A 21937-nucleotide genomic window follows, 5' to 3' on the forward strand; every position below is an offset into this window, starting at 1 on the left:
TTTTAACAGGACCATAAAATGATAATTGATGCTCAAGATGACCAACTGGAACATCCTGAAACACCTTCTGAGTTACAAAATGAAGCATCATGATGCAATCACCTTGAGGGCACACGATGAGGAACCAGACTAATCTGTGCTCTGCAACTTCCTTAGTTCATGCCACGTTTGGGAAAGTCACTTATCATTTTGAGGCCTCTGTTTCTTTATCTGTGAAGTGGCCACAATGATAGTATCTAACTCATAAAGATGCTGTGAAGATATTTCATACAACGCTTCACAATACACTCAATGGATAGTAGTTTTTTTTTTTTTTTTTTTCCAATATGGCTTTCATGTGAATTTTGGTGTTTGGTGTTCTGGTTCTTTCTTAAACTGATGATCTCTGATATATGTTCACACTCAGTAAGCCAGAATACTTATTCAAGAGGATATCAAAAAAAAGGGGGGGGGGATATCCAATATTCAAATTGTAATTTGAAGCATATTCTTATAGAGAGATTGCCACTTGCCCACCAAATGTGTATTCGACACTTATTGTTATTAACAGACCTCAGGTTTTATTCCAAGTATAATGTGCATAATTTAAAGACTTTATTTCCCAATGTCTCTTGCAGGTAGATGGAGCTTAAGTTCTGACTAGTTGGACATAAGAGGACGTGCTGAGTAAGAGCTCCCGGCAGTCTCCTTAAAGGAAGCTGCTTCAGCAAAGTGTGTCCCTACCGATTTTCCTCTTGTCCACTTTCTGGCAGCCTGTAATGCAGCTATGACTGCTGAAGCTCCAGTAGCCACATGTGCCTAGGAACTGACTTTGAAAATTAAGCCTTAAGCTAAGTTAGAGAATAAAAAGTCAGAAGGAGCTTGGGTCGTTTTGACTGCAGAGCTGCTGTACCACTGGTAAAGAAGTCCAGATTTGTTTTATATGAGAGAAGAAACTTTGTGTTGTATAAGCCACTGTTATTTTAGTGTTTTCTGTTATAATAATAGGTGGTTAATTCTAAGCTTAAAACAGTTATATTTGAAATAGGACTTCTTTTACAGTATATACGATTTCTTACCCTTACATTCTTTCTTACGTCATTTAAATATTTGTATGTATAAATACTTTAAGCCTAGAGGATAGCTTAAAGCTTCCAAGTGTAGCCCAAACCTCTAGTTATATTAACTCAGAAAACTGGCAGGAACTGATATACCTCAGGAATGTTTTTTTCTTAATTGTAACACCTTTAAAAAAAACAGAACATTGTTTGTAAAAATAAAACAAAAGCAAAGAAACAATCAAATCTGAATTAGTCTTAGCATCAATAAGATTATTTGGAAAAAAATACATAGAAGCATGAAGACAGATTTAATAACACAAGTAAAAAGAAATGCATGGGCTGAATATTAAAAGTGCATTAGAAAACTGGTTTCTAGCCTAGTTTTCAAAATGCCAGGTTATCTCATGATTTTAATTAATAGTTACATAATAGTCTTAACGATTAGACCCAAAATTAATTATATCAAGCCATTTCAAATCAACAATTATAGCAATAGCTAGTATTTACTGAATCGTTACTGTAGACCAGGGTTGTCCAAAGACAGAGGTCATGTTTTTAAATCACTTAATATACAGACCTCCTTCATGATGTCTGTGTCATATAGCAAGAGAGGGGGAAAAGGTTTTCTAAAAAATCAAATAACACTAAAATGATACAACTCTGCATTTGTGCCATCCCTTTTTTAGCCTATTCTAAGAGATTCACACAGGCAAGTGTTCTAGAATTGAAACTGTTTCTCCAATACTAAACTCTAAGATTAACCTCTCTATGCCTGTTTTTTCATCCATAAAACTAAGATAATAAATGCAATAAAAACTGAGTTAATACAGGTTAAAATGCTTAGAACAGTACCTGCCATAGTCAGCTACTATTTGTAACAGATAAGTGTTTTTTTTTTTAAATATTTTTTTATTTAGTTATTCTTGGGAGACACTGAGAGAGAGAGGCAGAGACACAGGCAGAGGGAGAAGCAGGCTCCTCGCGGGGAGCCCGATGTGGGACTCGATCCCAGGACTCCAGGATCACACCCTGAGCCGAAGGCAGACGCTCAACCGCCGAGCCACCCAGGCGTCCCTGTAACAGATAAGTTTATACTAAAGTCAGCTCTGCCTCTACTTCTTCATGTGTAAGATGGGCAAACCATTACAACAGTGTCCATATTCCTCATAGAATAACTAGCTTGATAGAATGGAGGCCCCCTGAAGGCAGAAATTTTGTCAGTTTTGTCCTCCAATACATCCCTACACAAAGAACAGTACATAGTACACACAAGGAACTCATTACTGTTAAATAAATAGAACTGGTTTAGTGTATTTATTATGAAAAAAACTCTGTAGGAACCTAAGGCATACCTTTCTATTTCATTATTCCACCCAACTTCGCTGGTTGATTAATTTACCTTCTTGCACTGTTTATACTCTATCTAAAAATCAAATTTTAAGTTCCAGATAAGAGAAATGATCACTGAATTTAGTACCATTTTTACCTATTGCTTTTTTCGCCATGTGATGCGTATTTCCCCTTTCACATATCTTACATAAAGTATTATACCTCCTTTTTTATTTTGGGAAAGTATTCATAACACAAAATTTAGTATTTTGACCGGCTTCAAGCATTCAGTTCAGTGGCATTAAGTTCATTCACATTGTTATGCAATCATCATCATTATCCATCTCTAGAAAATACCCCCCTTTTAAAAATATGGCTCCTGGTATACTTTAAGTTCTATTTATTAACTACTGTTGAGACAACTCAGAAATTGGTTACCTAGGCCAGTGAGAACTGTTTTCCCGTTTTGACAATCACGTTAACAATAAAGATTCTGTCAAAGTGGTCTGCTACTTGTTAAGCAAGAAAATTAAAGATATTTAAGGTCAGCCTTTCTGATTTCATGAGATGGGGAGTCACGAGTTTTGACATGCATTATCAGACACTAATTAACTAGTCGATTATACATCTATATATTTGTAAACCCTTTAAGTTTGAGCTTTTTACAGCCAATCTCAGTGGAGCCTTCTAATCCCACAGACCCAATATAAAGGTAGCATTGTTCTGGATTGCAGTTTAGGGAATTTTAAGATCTATTCGGGAAAGGCCAAGATACTTTTGTTTTTTCAGCCTTCATCTCTGAATTGTGTATAGTCAACAGAAAAAAACATCTGTTTATATCCCATTTCTACCTTATTGATACAAGAAGAAAAACACTGCCCGACACAACTAGAATGCCTGCCTTAGAAAATATTCTTCCAGAGTTTAAGGCCTTGAATGAGAATGAGTTTTCAAATTTACAGCTTTATCTGCTAGTTTTCAAATATGCATTTCAAATGTCCTAAGCAAACTTCGGCAAACATCTTGACCAGGACAAAAGAACCAATGTCAATGTGTGACATGCTATTCTGTGAAGAGACACTTTTAATCCCCTCCAGAGAAGGAAACTGGCCACCACTTTATTAGATTTCATGTTTATGAAATGGTCACACAACAAACACATGCTATACTACAAACATAAACTTAATTTCTTCTGGAGAAAGGCACTGCCATCATTTTATTAAATCTCACCTTTATTTAGCAATTACACTTCTAATTTTTCATATCATTGTGTTAGAGGCTTTGCAAGGTACAACTAAGGGATAAATCCTAGACCAAGAGGACAAAGCCATTTGTTTTTTTTTTAACTGCATCACGGGTAACCTGACTCCAGAATTTTTACACACAACTTATATTTAATACATCGAGCAATTTACTTACAAGGGAGAATGTTCTTAAGAGAAGTACTCACTCAAAGTTGAGCAAACTGCACGGAACAGTTTAGTAACCAAGGCAACAGGATTGAAATCCTAAGATTCCCTGGAACTAGGGGTTCCCAACCAGGAACAGCTAATTCTGTCACATAGCCTTTTGAAGAAGATGAATTGAACACCAAGCAGCTTATGGTGACTCAGGTGAGTTTGAAAATTAAACATAAACAACTCCAAGGTTGTACCTACCTTATTGTTAATGGTGAAATACCACAAGCCATAAGAGGCCTTTCCCACTGCAGTTATTCTTATTTTTCACCCTCTGTGTAGCTGCAGGGGTAGAGAGTGGGCATCCATTTACCTAATGAATGACTATTATGTTTCAGCTATGAATCACCTTAAGAGAACAGTTACACGGCCTTCTCTGGGAAATAAAGTATTTGAGAGAAAAGGAACACATAGCTATGTTGTTCTATCTAGTCCAAATACTAACACTTTCTAATTCGTTTCAGTGTTTAACCACCTGGTAGAATCAGTGGGTTTATTTTCACCTTAGCAAGAAAAATGCTTAACAGGTGAGTATTTGAGAGCTAGGGGGTGGGCTGAGGAGAGAGAGGTAATAATTGTGCCAAAAATAAACTGAACAACAGTCTAATATAAAGACTACAGTGTAAACCCATTGATTAGAGCTCTCCAGTTCCTGCAAAAGAAAGCAATAACATAGTAGGGGTATGAAACAAATTTCAAATCTACTTATTGACATTTCTCCAGAAATTATTGGTTAGATAGAGAAATGTATGGGGGAAAGGGTGAATTCTTTTCATTCTACTCCACTACTGAGAATGTTTCCAAGGTTCCCATTGTTTTTTATGGCTCTGTTTAAACTTAGATCTTATTAGGGCCAGCGCTGATTTTCTCTCCTTTTTTGCAGTTCTCTGTTCTTCAATCCTCTACAGAAAGCTAACATCTTACCTCACTGAGATGCACCCTCCACTGGCTAGCAGGGACATTGAAACTTCAGTGTGGCTGTGTTGATGCTTAGGACACACATAAGCTAAGCACATGGGGGGTCTAAATATACTACTGTTTTGGGTATTAAATCCAGATAAAGAATTGGTGATGCTGGAAGGTCAAGCGTAATCACTCCAGAAAGTCAGCCACATGTATCCTGGAGAAGCCATACAATTTTGGCATCGTTCTAAGAATGCAACTGTACAAAGTCAGTCCAAATGGTCATCATGTCAAGAAATCTCAATTTGTGAAGAATCATATTCCCATAGAAAGGAGAACATTTGTTTTGAGTAGGTTTTTAAATGAAACACACACCACAAGTAAAATATAATTCACCTAATATAAACTCATTTTTCATATACACAACTTTTCAAAAACAAGCTTATGGCTTAAGCAAGTCAAACTCAGATCGTAGAAATACTTTTCCCTTGACAAAGTCCCCGAGACAAAAATAGATACCCAGCCAACAAAAACTATCCATCTTTCCATTTAAAAGAAGAAATCCAACCACAGTATAAATGAATCATCCGGCAACAAATCTACTATTAGTGAAACAAGACTACAGTTTAATAGCTGCTGCTATGTTTTAGACCCCAGCTGATTTAGTTCAGCGATATACATCTGACAAGATACTCTGGACCATGGACTGGCTGTCTCGCCACAGCAAACTTAACACATGATTATGCTGGTTAGAGTAATTTGAAGTTTCAGAAGGCAAGTAGAAGCTGAGGTGTCCCTTCAGGGGAAAAAATGAGCACAGAATTGAAACAGAGTGAGGAAGATGCAGGAATTCAAGCAAAAAAATAAAATGAACACACTGTGTGAAGGGGAGAATAGCCAGTGGAGAACGGGGCCAGGAGATCAAACCGGAAAGTAGAGCGCAAATAAGATGGGAGGGTGCCAGTTGGTGAACAGCTTTTCTACTCTAAAAAAGGCTGAGGGTTAGGTGCTCTGAGGCATAGTCAGATTCTGTATTTCAGGCTTCAAGGGCACTATCATTTATCTGTTAAAGCCTTTACTAAGCTAGGTAATCAAGTCCACTACCAAATTTTTAACTCAATAGTTGTCTCCTCCAAAATTTGTATCTACCCAGAACCTGTGAATGTGGTCTTATTTGAAAATAGGGTCTTTAGGGATGTAACCAACTAAGATGAGGCCATAGTAGACTAATTAGGGTAGATCCTAAATATGATAGACCTGGTATCCTTAAAAGAGGAAAAATTGAACACAGACATACAGGGAGAACATCACATGATGACAGAGGCAGAGATTAGAGAATTGCATCTGTAAGCCAAGGAATGCCAAGGAATGCCAGCAGCCTCCAGAAGCTAGAAAGAGGCATAGGAGAATCCTCCCACAGAGTCTTTGGAGATAGTATGGCCATGTTGAATCCTTGATTTTAGACATCCAGCCTCCAACACTATAAATTTCTGTTGTTTTGAGCCACCCAGTTTGTGAAACGTTGTTATGGCAGCCGTAGGAAACTAATGCAGGGAGTGAAGCATTCTGAAATGATGATTTACAGAAATTATTCTGGCAGTGATGAGTGGGATGAATTGAAAGGGGGAGAGGCTGGAACCAAAAAGACCAGTGAGGAGGATATTATAGTCATTCAGTCTTGGAAAACAAGAAGGATGTGGGCCAGGCTAGTGACAGTGGAACAAAAACAAAGCCAAAACCTAGAGATGTTGAATAGAAAGAACTGATAATACATGGTGAAGAAGAGCCAGACACATGAATGATTCCAAAGTCAGATAAAGAAGGATAGAGCCTCTTGCAGAAATGGAAAGGAACAGAAGAAACAAACAAGTGTGCTCTAAAGGAGAGAAAGGGGAAAATGCAATTCTCTAATCTCTGCCTCTGTCATCATGTGATGTTCTCCCTGTATGTCTGTGTTCAATTTTTCCTCTTTTAAGGATACCAGGTCTATCATATTTAGGATCTACCCTAATTAGTTTACTAAGGCCTCATCTTAGTTGGTTACATCCCTAAAGACCCTATTTTCAAATAAGATCACATTCACAGGTTCTGGGTAGATACAAATTTTGGAGGAGACAACGATTGAGTTAAAAATTTGGCAAGTTTGGTTTCAGATGAATCTAAAAAGTTAACAGGTGAAGCTCTGAGGAGAGTAACTTTTCAAGGTGGTTTAAAGCAACAGTAGCAGCCAGGGCCAAGTACTAGAGTAATGGGAGACACATACAACAGATGGGAAAAAAGAGAAGGATAGCCTAGTATAGCTTCTTTCTTCTCTCCTGGGAACAATTTTTCTGTCCTGTGAATATCGAACAGTAATTTACCCAGTGACCTCTTCTCGGCTCTGGGCTTTTCTAAACATATCAAGTCTCATGAACTCTTGCCTCTATTTCTAAGATTAATGGAGAATTGTGAAATATATCTACCCTGGACAGACTCATTCACACTATCTATTCAGTTATTATAAGTTAAGCAAAGCATATAACTTATGACTAAATAGCTTATTTTCTTTTTTCTTCTGGATTTCAGAATTCTGAAAAATAACCAAGCACAGAAACCAATATCTCTTTACTCTGAAAACTCTAACAAAGAGCAAACTTGGAAAGTCAACTGTAAAGGAAGTTTTAAAACTACTTCTGTGGGAAGCTGTTCAATAAATGGAATTGATACAACTGTGCAGCCATCTGTATAAAAACGATTCTAGAACCACTTTCATACTGTATAGTAGGACAAACTCAAATGGATCAAAGATATAAATGCAAAAAGGGAAACTACTAAGGTACCAGATTAAAACATTCTTTCTGGGGGTTAAAATTTTCTTAAAGGTATTTGCCAGGTAGATTCACGGAACTGTTAAAATCCTAAATCAACTTCAAAGCCAGAAGTTCAGTGAACCACTTGGGCGGGCAAAAAAGAGTAAATGATTAGCCAGGCCTACACTAAGTGAGCCAAACATTCCTCTTTAAATCAAAAGCTCCTTATTTCTTTTGCCTCAAAAATACAGGCACCTTTTCTTTTTAATACAATGTGTAATAGTTTCCTAGGTCTGTCGTACAAAGTACAAAAAAACGGGTGCTTTAAAACAACAGAAGTTTATTGCCTCACAGTTCTGGGGGCTAGAATAGAAGTCTGAGATCAAGATGTCAGTAAGACCAGGCTCTCTCTGAAGGCTCTAGGGGAGGATCCTTCCTGGCCTCATCTAGATTCTGGTGTCTGCTGCACCTTTGGCATTCCTTGGCTTAGAGGCACATTGCTCCACTCACATGGCCATTCTTCTTCCTGTGAGTCTTCATATTATTTCCTTCAGGGCATTTCTATCTCTACATCCAAATTTCCCCTTTTTTATAAGGATTGGAGCCCACCCCCAATGAGTTCATTTGAACTTGAAGACCCTATTTCCAACTAAGACCACATCTGAAGTACAAAGCATTAGAATTTCAACATATCTTTTTGGGGGAGCACAATTCAATCCACTTTAACACATTTTAATAGTAATACATCTAAATAGTGACCAAAAAACTGACATTCTCCATGCCAAATCCCCCTGGGAGTAGCAGAGCCACAGGCCAACACTTCCCACAGGGTGACCTGGAGACATCCGGCACCACATGTCACCCAACTAGAGATAAACATGATAAACATGCAGATTCTAAGGTCCCAACTCACACTCACTGCAACAGAACCCTGGGTAGGGTGAGGCAAAGAGGCCAAATGGGGCATTTTCCTCAAATACTCTCAAGAAGAGAAAAGGATTTTAAAAGCTTAAAGCATCTGAGCCAGGGAGCATCTATGGGCCCTCAAAGTTTCATGTGAGAGACAAATCTAGTAAGCAGCTGCTTTCCTTGGGCTCCAACCAGAGCTTCCACAGGAGTAGTGAAAAGCCGAGCTGGGCTGACTTGGAAGTGGAACACTCCAAAGAAAGCTCTGCATTGCCAGCCCAGAGGGACTGCCACCATTCATGCTAGGGTAATTCTAACCCAGTCCCCAGGCTTTTATTTACTGAATGGTTGCAAAATCTAAACCACGAATCTACCCTTAAACATATGCATTTGTCACCTCTCCAGGATGTCACCATACTTCCATGTCATGTTATCTTTCATCACTATGCCATGCCAAAACAGGCTGGAACACTATGACAGCCTGAGAGCAGGGTCCACTGGTCTAATTACAGGTTGGGGATCAGAGCACCAGATAGGATAGCCAAGTCCCTGGAATCCACAAGAACCTCCCAGAATAGAATATGTTCCTTGAAGATGCTCCCAGTTCCCACATTGAGGTATTGTGCCCTCTCCTTGCCCCCTTGTCCCTACCCATTCTAAGTTTTAAATTACATACACTAAGTGAAACTAACTTGCTGCTAGCCAACAGACGCCTGTTAAAGTCCTCAGAGCTCAAGCTGTGCACATTCCTCTGAATATTGCTCTGCCCCTTACAAAAGAGAGGTTGGAAATAAATCTTGCTAAGGCAGCTGCTAGAGAGATATTAGAACAGTAGGTAGATTCTGAAGAGAGGTAAAAGAGAATAACACCACAGCCCTAAAAATCACTTCTTCTTTATGGAAAAATTAAGTTCTAACAGGGCTCAGAGATTTTTTAAAATCAGAAGTTCCAAAAAAATCCCTTCATTCATTCATTCATTCATTCATTCATTCAATAAGCATTCCCTGTGCTTCACTGCTGATTTAAGTGATGAGGAAGAGTACAGAGTCAGTAAAGCTAATTACTAGATCTGTGGTGAACACAGGAGCAGAAGAAGCCTTGAGCCCTGGAATGGCTAAGAAAATCATACACTCTCGAGACAACACAAGAAGCTTCTAAGAAACACAGCTTGTAGCCAATAGGAAGCATGTCCAGAAAAAGTGGATTCTCTCCCCCCAGGGCCAAAACTGAGCAAGAAGAGAATGCAAAGAAAATGATGGGGAGTCAGGGGCACAGAAAGAAGTGGGGCTTAATTCAGCATTGAGTCATCAGTGACTGAGGCAGGAAAAGGGAAGGGGAAATGTTGCCTATTTTGCCACCAAAAGAATGATGAAGTGCTTAAGGTAGCATATTTCCCATGAAACTGAGCTCAACTATCATTTTCCTTTATTCTTCTTCCCGGGACAGCAGCTTAGGCACACAGTCCCAGATTTGTGCCCAGTGGTCAATGAGGCTGTCAGGTTTCTGGTTATCAGTTTTCAAAAGACAACAAAGAGCCCAGGACTAGATATTTATCCAAATAGTCCTTAAATAGATAGAACTAGAACTTGAAGTATGAAATTGTCCTTGAGATATGTATAATTACAGAAAATTTTAGAAAAGGCATAATTTTCAATAAATCAAAGTAACAGTTTTATAATGTGATTCAAGCTTCTAGGAAAAAAAATTAAATGTATTTCACTAGCACTGAAACTAAGAATCAGCCAGGTAATGACGTAACTGTGTGTGATGCAGATATTAAAAATATAACAACTTCACAGTCATTTTTTTCCTTTCTTGATCTTCAGATAAACACTATTCTTGTTAAGAAGTTTTCACCATGTACTGAATAATAGTAAATTAATATTTAGTGATATAACCCTTTTAAAACTAAATTTCTATCCATGGATACATAATGTAAAGTGCTTTTTAAAAGATGAACAAATTTCACAATAAAGAGAAAAGCCTTTTCTATAGCTAGATATCAAAAAGCAGATATAAACACATTATTTTAAAAAAGCATCCCTTGCCAGAGCTGGGTAGGTAGATTTTATCATTCTTGCTGTTGTTTTTAAATTGCAAAGGGAAAAAAATAATTTATTGCTGTAAACTATAGTCAGGTCTAATATAGCTACTTTACAGATTGGAACTTGACTACCACAACTGCATGATGTATTTTATCATAATGCTGTTCATACTTTGAGTCTAAGTGAAGAAATATATCATCCACTCAAAAATATGCCCCACATGTTAAGAAAAAGGAAAATTCAACTTAAAATCACCAACATTTGAAAATCCTGACAATATTCTATTGGTTAAAAAAAAAAACAAACTTCTTGAACTACTAAAATAATCCAATTAATTATTTTTATTAAAATTCATCATGCAAAATGAAATCAATTTGGGGGGTTCCAGTCCAAGATGGAGACATAGGAAATTCCTGAATTCACATACTCCCATAGATATAGTAAATCTCTAACTAAAAAGAGCAATTTCCTCTGAAACTAGCTAAGTGATTCCTACATACTGGGAAAATGAAAAAAAAAAAAAACCCTCATCAGAATAGGTAGTAAAGACTACCTATTGTTTGTATGGTGAGAGACATACTATTACCATAAACCTCCCCCCCCCCCCCCCCCCCGCCCCCGGAACAGTGACAAACAATCAAGAGGGAACTCAAAACTCCCATAATCTCTCTGAGGAGTAAAAGATTTGGAACCAACATATAACACTCCAGCTTTTGAGACTTTCACCTGACAGATGAGCCACCAAAACAGGTGGCTCTGAAATACATGAGAAATAGAAGACTACAGCAAACAAAGAAACTTCTTTATGAGCTTATAAGGACTCACTGTCTATTCTCCCAGGATTCAGCATGGAAAAAGTGAACATCTCCTAGTCTTTGTCTGAAAGGGGTCTACTTGCATATTTTAAGAGCTGCTATTTGTGAGTCTAATTTAGCATCATCTAAAGGCTGTGATTGTCTTCAGAGACTGGGGAAGCAAATAAACACCATTATCCCTATAGTCTGATCCAAAACTCACCTATCTCTCCCTAAAAGGGTCTTGTACACACATTCTGGTGCCCCAACTTTTGTGGCTGCTGCCCAGGGAACTCATCCTTTGATCACCTGGTTCTATTGGCCAGCAGGGCTTATATTTGCCAATCCCACAGGCCTGTAGCAAACAAAGAAACAGTTCCTAAGGGGCTATCCCCCAGGGCTTAGAACAGAGCAAATAAAAACTCTCATCTCAGTCTTTCCCTGAAACTGATTTATTTGTATCCTTTAAAAGCTGCTATCCAAAGATCCAGCTACCAATTAGCCTGAATCTAGGTGTTCCCTGAGATCCACCCCTTTGGGATACTGACAAGTCTTGGCATACCCTCAACTAAGGGAACCACTAAGAACAAAGAAGCCTGCCTAGACAATCACAGAAGTCTGAGAGACAACCAAGAGCTCAGGCTGGACTGAACAATGAGGTGACCACTCCATCAAGGCTAGGAGAGGGGGCTATTTCATCTAATGCACAAGAACCAACACAGAGTCAAGGAAAATGAAGAAACAGAGGAATATATTCCAAACAAAAGAAATAACATAAAATTCCAGAAACAGACTAACAAAATGGAGAGAAGTGCTTTACTTAATAAAGAGTCCAAAATAATCACAAAGATGCTTACCAAAATCAGGAGAACAATACATGAACAAAGTGAGAATGTCAACAAAGAGACAGGAAATATAAGAAAATACTAAACAAAAATCACAGAACTGAAGAATATGATAAGTACACTGAAAAAAATAATATAGGGGTTCAATACAAGGCTAGATCAGATTGAAGAAAGGATCCACAAATTCAAAGACAGGATGGAGGATTCATCCAATCAGAGGAGTGAAAAGAGAAAAAGAATGAAGAAGAGTAAGATAGCATGAGGGACTTATAGGATAACATCAAGAAACTCAGCATTCACATTATAGGGATCCCAGGAGAAGAGAGAATGGAAGATGTAGAAAGCTCACTCAAAGAAGCAATGGCTAAAAACTTCCCTAATCTGGGGGAAAGAAAGAGACATCCAGATATAGGAAGCCTGAAGAGTTACAAAAAAGATGAACCCAAAGAAAGCCACATCAAGACACATTAAAATTAAAAAAAAAAAAAAAAAAAAAAAAAGACACATTAAAATTAAAGTGTCACAAGTTAAAGACAAAAGAGAATCTTAAAAGCAGTAAAAGAAAAACAACTTGTTACACACGGTGCTACCACCAGATAAGGCTATCTACAGTTAACACAATCAGCATGTTTTCAGCAGAAACTTCACAGGTCAAAAGAGAGTGGCATAATATATATTCAGAGCACTGAAAGGAAAAACCACCAACCAAGAATACTCTACCCAGCAAAGTTATCCTTCAGAATTTTGAAGGAGAAGTCAAGAGTTTATCAGACAAGCAAAAGCTGGAGGACTTCCATCACCACTAGTCTTGCCTTACAAGAAATGTTAAAGGAATTTTTTTCAAGCTAAAATTAAAAATGCTAATTAGTAATAGGAAAACATATCAAAGTATAAACATCAATGGTAACATAAAAATAAAGTTAAATTCAGAATACTCTAATGCCATAGTGATAGATAAATCATTTATAAATCTAGTAGGAAGTTAGAAGACAAAAGTAGTAAAAATAAGTATAACTACAATAATTTATAATGGATGTCCAAGGTAAAAAGATGTAAATTATGACATCAAACATAAAACATGGAGGGAGAATAAAAAAAAAATAGAGATTAAAATGTGTTCAAACTTAACTTGTCAAAAATCACCAAAATACGTTATAAATACCAGTTGTTACATGTAAGCCTAGTGGGAACTACAAAGCAAATATCTATAGTAGATAAAGAAAAGATAAGAAAGTAATCTAAGCAAACCATTGCTAGAGTCACCAAACCATAAGGGAAGAAAGAAAGAAAAAAAAAAAAAAAACAGAGGAACTACAAAACAACCAGAAAACAATAAACAAGATGGCAACAAGTACACATCTATCAATAATTACTTTAAATGTTAATGAACTAAATCCTCCAACTAAAGGACATAAAGTGACTGAACTAATAAAAAAACAAGATCCAATTATATGCTATCTACAAGAGACTCACTTCAGGTTTAAGAATACAAAAATACTGAAAGTGAAATATAGAAAAAGATACTCTACACAAATGGAAATCAAAAGAAAGAAAGGATTGAAATATAAAATAAAATTCAAGAATTTAAAGGAAAGATTGTAAGAATACAAAAAAAATCATTACATAATGTTGAAGGGGTCAATCCAACAAGATAGAAAAACATTTGTAAATATTTATGCACCCAACAATGGAGCACCTAACTACATAAAGCAAACATTAACAGACCTGGAGAGAAGAACAGACAGCAATTCAAGAATAATAAAGGGCTTCAAATAACCCCATTTTCAACAATGAATAGATGATCCAGACAAAAAAAATCAATAAAGAAACATTGGGTTTAAACAACTCACTAGACTTAATGTGAGAGGTATCTCATGGTCATGGATTAGAAAAAATAATACTAGTAAAATGTCTGTATTACCCAAAGCAATCTACAGATTCAGGTGTAGTCTATCAAAATTCCAATGAGGTTTTTCGCAGAAATAAGGGGAAAAAATCCTAAAATTCCAATGAAACTATAAAGACCTTGAATAGGCAAAGCAATCTTAAGAAAGAAGAACAAAACTAGAGGCATAAGCATCAAACTTCCAGATTTTAAACTATATTATAAAGCCATAGTCATAAAAAAGTATGATATTAGCATAAAAACAATGATATAGATCAAGGGCACAGAACAGAGAGGCCAGACATAAACTCAAGCATATGTAGTCAATTATTTTATAACAAAAGAGCTAAGAATATACAATGAGGAAAAGATGGTCTCTTCAATAAAAGGTGATGGGAAACTGGACAGCCACATGCACAAGAATAAAACTGGACCTCCATCCTACATCATACCAAAAAATCAATTCAAAATGAATTAAGGACTTGAAAGTAGATGTGCAACCAAAAAACTCCTAGAAGAAAATATAAGAGAAAGAGTTCCTTCACATCAATCTTGGCAATGATTATTTTGGATCTGACACCAAAAGTAAAGGCAACAAAAGCAAAAATAACCACGTGGGAATACATCACTAAACTAAAAATAACTTTAGCATAGCACAATGAAAAGGCAACCTATTAATGAGATAAAATATCTGCAAATCATATACCTGATAAGGGGTTAATATCCAAAATATATAAAGAACTCATGTATCTCAATAGCAAAAAAGACAGTGTGATTTAAAAAAAGGGCAGGGAGCACCTGTGTGGCTTAGTCAGTTAAGCATCTGACTCTTGCTTTCAACTCAGGTCATGATCTTAGAGTTGTGAGATCAAGCCCTGCATTGGGCTCTGTACCAGGACTGAAGCCTGATTAAGATTCTTTCTCTCCCTCTGCCCCTCCGCACCCCATCCCTTGCAAATTGCAAGCATACTTTCTTAATTTAAAAAAAAATGGCAGAGGACTGAATAGACATTTTTCCAAAGAATACATACAAACTGGCCAAGAGATAGATAAAAAGATGTTCAACATCACTAATCGGTAGGGAAAGACAAATCAAATCACAATGAGATATCACATTATATCTGTTAGATTGGCTGTCATCAAAAAGACAACAGATACATATTGATGAGTAAGGAATTCTTGTATACTGTTCATGGAACTGTAACCTAGTGTTTCACAGCCACTGTGAAAAACAAGATAGAGGTTCTCCAAAAAATTTTAAAATAATTATATGACCCAGTAATCCCACTTCTGGGCATATATCCAAAGGAATTGAAAGCAGCATTTCAAAGAGATATCTGTACTCCCCTGTTCACTGCAGTATTATACATAATAGTCAAGAGAGGAAAACAACCTAAGTGTCCATCAACAGATAAACAAGTAAGATCTGACAAATCTAGATCCAGATATAGTGGAATATTATTCAGCCATGAGAGAAAAAGGAAATCCTGCTGTTTGTAACAACATGGAAAGATCTTAATGCCTTATATTAAGTGAAATAAGCCAAAGAGGGAGAAATAAATGCTGTATGATATTACTTAGATGTGGAATCAAAGAAGACAAAAATGTCCAACTCAGAAACAGAGCAAAAAAGTGGTTGCCAGGATTTGGGGGATGGGACAAATAGGGAGAGGTTGGTAAGAATATAAACTGTCAGTTAGCAGATGAAAAAGGTCTGAAGATCTAAATCATGGTGATTATCAATGATAACACTGTACCCTATAATTAAAATTTGCTGAGAGTAGAACTTAAATGTTCTCACCAAAAAAAAAAAAAAAAAAAAAGTGAGGCGATGGATGGTGTTAGTTAACTAGATGGGAGGGGATCCTTTCACAAAGCCTAAGTATTATCAAATCAGCACAACTTTAAACATCTTATAATTTTGTCAATACTTCACTGAAACTGAAGTTTTTAAAAATGAAATCAACTCACGATTTCTTCTTTATCGATAGCATCTAAATATTAACCAAGGACCCCTGGGAGGCTCAGTCAGTTGAACATCTGACTCTTGATTTTGGCTCAGGTCATGATCTCAGGGTTGTGAGATAGAATCTGCCTGAGATTCTTTCTATTTACCTCTGCCCCACCCACCTACCTCCCCACCCCCGCTTTGCACTCTAAATAAATAAATAAATAAATAAAAAATAAATAAACTCTTTTTAAAAAATAAAAAACAAAGACTAACCAAATGTTCCATGCAGGTTTTTGTATCATGCAGTTAATTCCAAGTACTTCTCTTAGAACTGGCTTTCTTACTACTCTTAACAATGATTTTTTTTTTTTTTTGTCTTCCCTATATATTAACCTTGAAGTATCACCATGCAACATTGCCTATATTAGATTTTTAGTACTGGTTTTTTTTTTTTAAATGACAGATGGCATTTGGATATGTAAAAGCTTTCCAAAATGTGATTTTGTCAGTTTTCTGTAAAACTTGGTAATTATCTTCAAATTTTTTCCTGAAGACTTTTTCTTCTTTTTTTTTATCTTTTTAAAATCAATGACTATTTTTATTCTGCTTGGTCAGACAAGTAGGCTTCTGATTTATAACAGCTGTATTTCAATAGTGCACAAACACACAATTTCATTTCTGCCTTTATAATCCTTTTTTTTAACCATCAAGTAATAAAGCATCATTTGGTCCAAGGGTTTGGAATCATTTCAGTCTTTTAAACTAATAGAATCAAGTGGTTTTGCTATACATCTTATTATCATAAATTTTGTTTAATTCTGGGTTAAACAATGGGATAGCTAAGCATGGACATATCTTCTTTCCCTTGATTTCTGTCTCCATTTCATTCCTAAATTTAGAAGATTACTGCTATGAATGCTTCATTTACTGCTAATATACTTGAACTTCATTCCACTATTTCACATGCCCTTCAAATTTTTATAATTACAAAAATGTTGTGAAGGAAATCTACAGATAAGTATGAAAATATATACTTGAGTTCGACAGTGTTCTGAACTAATACTGACAAGACTTCAAGAGGGAAAATATATGCTTATAGGATAATAAAACTTAACAGCAACCAAGAGTCGGTTCTCAGATATATGGTCATTATTTGTTTTGTTTTGTTTTTCTCTTTTCCCAAAGTATTTTTTAAAAGGTGGTACACAAATACAAAGATAAAGCCTATAATAACCACATTACATTTAGACTTGCTTACCTGGATCTGCTTCACATGAGAATGGTAAGCGAGGTAGGTGCTCAATAAAACTCTTAATTTCAAAGATGGCCAATATTTTTGATATGGCAGTTGGATTGACCCTAAAAATCTAAATATGCCTGTCAATCCCCATGTCTCCATTTAATGCAAGCTCCACCACCTAAATGGATGCCCTCTATCAAGTTGGGAATCAAACATTATTCAAAGGACCACATGTTTATATGTTAATATATGCAAATACATGAAATAGTCTCCAAGGCAGACATTTGTTCACTTGGTCTATAACTGAACTGTGAAATGCAAGAACCAAACCCCACATTTATTTAGTTTGATTTAAAAAAAAATCTCATGCTTCATAGGTAATAATTAATTTCATCTATTAAAAGAAACCAAGGAAGACAATCTCTGTCTAACACCATTACTCATTTGATCTATAAGCCCAGAAAAAAGATTTAACTTCCTCTTGCCTTGGTTCATCTATGTTAGCTCCTGAATGGATATGTTGGAGCATGGAGGAGGTCATTTTCTAGTCTTGTTTCCATAATAACTAGAGTTCTTCTCCCTGAACAACAAGAGCAATAGTCAAGTTTTACAGGAACACCAGTTCTGAAAGAACCAACTGAATGACCAAGTGTCACTTCAGCCAGTGCATCTTTCTATCAGCTCCTCTCAGGGATGAGAACCTAATTTATTTTTCTTTTGTATTGCCTTTCTCCTAAATTATTATGAGTAGACAGTTGAGTGAATAATTGACATTCAGTAAAGATACCTATTATTATCTCTCTAGTCAATAAAAACCTTAAAAGAAAATACTTTAAAGTAAAACTGTCTATAACAATTGAGGTGTTTTAAACAGAAGTTCTTAATATTACAAATTTGCAGCACATGGATCATTTTGTGTTAAAAATTTCTGACAATATGAACACATAATATTACATACGCTTATTATGTTGTGACCATCCAAGGTTCTTTGGTTAAAAATAATATCAGGTTAAAGACTTTAATCTTCCAGATTTGGATTTTAAAACATTATTTCCTAGTTTCCAGGAGAATTATAGTATGTTGATAGTAAAATAATAAATTCAGATGTAACCTTGAAACCAATTCGACAGCAAACTGTTGTTTCCCACCACTTCTCCCATGACAGCAAAATCAAGTCATGAGTAGTTATTGACTCAAATCAATTTTGAGCTTAGAGTTCTTACCTGGTACCCTCTTTGCCCAGTTGATCATGTGAACCAGCTCCCTGTCAGCAAGGTTGGTCAGCAAGCCCATCATCGAAGCTTCACTGAAGGGTCTGGATGGGTCATAGTCGGAATAGATTATGGGGGGCTCAGCCTCTAACAAGGCACTGACCATCTGATCGGCTGTCAGGGACAAGGCTGGGCTGTTCTTCTTAGTATGCTTAAGCAAGAGAGGGCTTGGCCAAAGGCTGGAAGTCCTCACATCTCCAGAGGACCCCACTTCATTCCTGCCCTCCCCATCATCTCTCTGGCGTTTGTGTTTCAACATTCTTCCTCCTCTTCGGTCTTTCCGTATCCCTGAGAACAAAGGGAAAAAAGCACCCTGTTTATTTCTTTTTCTCATATAAACTTTCATACTAAAATCAACTTAATTGCTAACAGCCTTTATTTTATTTACAGAAATATTTTGAGGCACAGGTGTACTAGCGTTTACCAACCAGCTGCCTAAGAGGAAAAACAGGCTTTGATGTGTAGCATTCGCCAATTTTCATGGTGTAAATGCTCCCACTGTGATAAATTTCAAGCTACTTGTCTGATATTAAGTGGTTTACAAAACTCCTGAAAAGTTAACAGTAGACTTTTATGGGCCAGTACAAGCTGATTTTGACAAACCATTTGTGTATGTGTGTGTGTGTGTGTGTGTGTGTGCATGTGCAGGTGTGTCACAGATGCTACAAATAGAATGGAATTATAATTAGTTATTCTTGAAATATGGCTTAGCATCAAAGACTTCTACTGTGAATATTCTTTTAACAGAAATTTAAATGACAATGAAAAAAATCACTTTCTAACCATCTTTATTTTCCAAGTAGGCCATTTAATGGAAGACACTGAAGGGAAATGACTTATTGGAAATGCATCTGACAGCCTCTGGCTCCCACAGGTGCTCAGCAAGTCTTTGATTGCAGCCAAGCTGCACCTTATCACCTTACTCAGTACTTAACCTAAGACCGCCAAGTCATTTACCTGGCTCTAAGATTTTCACAAATGTATTTCTCTTTCCCTAATATAAAAGCTTTTAAAATAATTGAAAATAATTGCCCCCCAAAGGCTTACCCAGCTGTGGTTCTCACTAACTAAATTATAGGGAGAAGGAGAATCCAATCTCTTTTGCAGTGATTCTTCAAGGTTTCAGCTCAGCGTCTTAACCTGGAAAAGGCCATGCTGTAGTGCTGAAATGTATCAGCAGAAACAAATATCTTAAAAAGACAAAAATTAACACAAGCTTCCATATTTTCAAAAATGTTCATCAGGGTGCCTGGGTGGCTAAGTCGGTAAAGCGTCTGCCTTCAGCTCAGGTCATGATCCTGGGGTCCTGGGATTGAGCCCCACATTGGGCTCCCTGCTGAGCAGGGAGTCTGCTTCTCCCTCACCCTCTCCCCCCTGCTCATGCTCTCACTCACTCTCTTTCTCAAATGAATAAATTATAAACAAAAAATCTTTTAAAAAATATTCTCTCGCCAAAATATGTTGGACAGCAACAGTTCTTAGATTTATATGAAAAAATAATCATTTTGGTAAAAAGCTAATACAATTATTTTTAATATTGAAGACATGAGAAGTACACTTTTGTAATATATTACACTTTTGTAATATATTACCTGTTCTCTCCATAACAAATGAATAACTAATGTCAGAACTTTGTTCTATTCTGTTCTAATTTGTCAAAGAATTGAGAAAATTTGTGGTTGTGAATTTTTTAAGTGTAACTTTTATTCTTATGTCTAGATTAGATATATTAGACAACACCTTCAAAATATAACAAAGTCACAGACCCTATTTATTCAGTATTAAAATAAGAATTTCTAAGAACTCTTGGAATAAGTAATAATAGTAAAGATTATCATCACTAATACACAGCACCGCCATGTATTTTAAGCACTTTATCTACACTTACATAAAAGCACTTTATAACTAATTCAGTCCTCACAATGATCTTGTAAGGTAAATAGTGGGAAACAGCTACGTAGAAAGGTAAATGAACTTGTCCAAGACCATTCTATATTAAGTATGATTTGAGATCCTGGCTCTAAAATGAAGATGTTTTTTCAGTTAACAGTTTTAAAATCTTAGCAATTATCAACAAAGTTAACAAATCTAAAAATATCCAGAAGTAAAATAACTCAGATGAGAACAGTTGTATCTGACCCATCATTGTCCTTAGACATTTCAACTAGTTCACTGCCAGGGGTGCTAATGAGAGAAGACTATCTGAATTAAGAAAGACGATACTCTCTACTCTCAGCTCATTAGTGCAGACCTGGAGTTATCATACCCATTGCTGGATGCTACCTGTATAAGAAAAATAAACTTTTTAGAGTAACTAGGATGATGGAGAGATGTGAAATCGTGAAATCAGGTCCCATGGAGATTCGCTGAGCAACTAAGAGGGGTTAACATAGAGAAAAGAAGACTTAGAGGAAACATGAATGTCACCCTCAACTGAGCTAGCCTATCCTGTAAAGATGGTGTTATGATTTGAAAGTTTGTATCCCCCAAAATTCTAATGTTAAAATCTAATCCCCAACTGATGGTAGTTGGAGGTGGAGCCTTCAGTAAGTAATTAAGTCATGAAAATACAGCCCTCATGAATAGGATTAGTGCCTTTATAAGAGGCCAGAGAGCTACTATGAGCTTGCTCTCTCTACCATGTGAGGATACGAGAAGACAGCTTTCTGCAAGACAGGAAGCAGACCCTATTCAGACACCAGATCTGCTGGCACCTTGATCTTGGAATTCCCAATCTCCAGAACTGTGAAAAATAAACGTTTGTGGTTAAGCCATGCAGCCTATACTATTTCTGTTATAGCAGCCCAAACTAAGTAAGAGATGAGTTTGACTTGTTCTTTAAACTAAGTGAGAGAAGGATTCGACTTGTTCTTTATGAGCCCAAATGGTAACCTAGAAGAAATATGTGGAAACTTTGATTAGAGTTCAATATAAGGAAGCAGTATGCAATAGTCAAAGCTGACAACAAAGAATCTGCTGCCACGGGAAATGATACTTTGGATCACTGGGGATTCCCAATAATAAGCCACATGAAGACTTTATGGGGATATTACTGAAGGGATTCATTTATCAAGTGAACATTTGCACTAGGTGACCTTCAATATACTTTCTCAAGACTGTATGACTCTATGGTCTTCCATTTGGAATGTAAGACCAGTAGCCTTGGAATGAAAAAGGTGGGTGGGGGGGTCAAAAGCAAAAACTTACTTTACAGTCACATTTCTTAGGAAATTTAGAGGTCAGAAATTTGAGAAGATGAATTGTGACTGGTGTTTACATACTTTGGTTGGGGACTGGAATAAAAAGAAAAGTGCACTGTTCTTTAATGTTAGTGTATTATTCAAATATTCTTAATTTCCCTACTCTACAATTTTAGAAAAAGATTGAGAATGTGACTAGATATTAGAGGAAATCTGCAGCAGCCATGAAAATCTTTTATTATTTGATCTACATTGAAAGATAAAATCAAGGGATTTGACTAA

The 21937-nt window shown here is 36.4% G+C and overlaps 1 protein-coding gene across 6 annotated transcripts in view; it reads right to left on the reverse strand.

The window, feature by feature from the left end:
- Positions 1-21937, reverse strand: part of ESR1 (estrogen receptor 1) — a 374345-nt gene that overhangs the window by 144645 nt on the left and 207763 nt on the right. For all 6 annotated transcript variants that reach the window (XM_072767773.1, XM_072767754.1, XM_072767765.1 and 3 more), the window contains exon 5: positions 18408-18743. In XM_072767773.1, the coding sequence (XP_072623874.1) occupies positions 18408-18743 (336 nt within the window). The remainder of the gene's footprint in view (positions 1-18407; positions 18744-21937) is intronic.

Source organism: Vulpes vulpes, chromosome 1 (genome assembly GCF_048418805.1).
Source record: "Vulpes vulpes isolate BD-2025 chromosome 1, VulVul3, whole genome shotgun sequence".
In the NCBI taxonomy this organism is placed as follows: Eukaryota; Metazoa; Chordata; class Mammalia; order Carnivora; family Canidae; genus Vulpes; species Vulpes vulpes.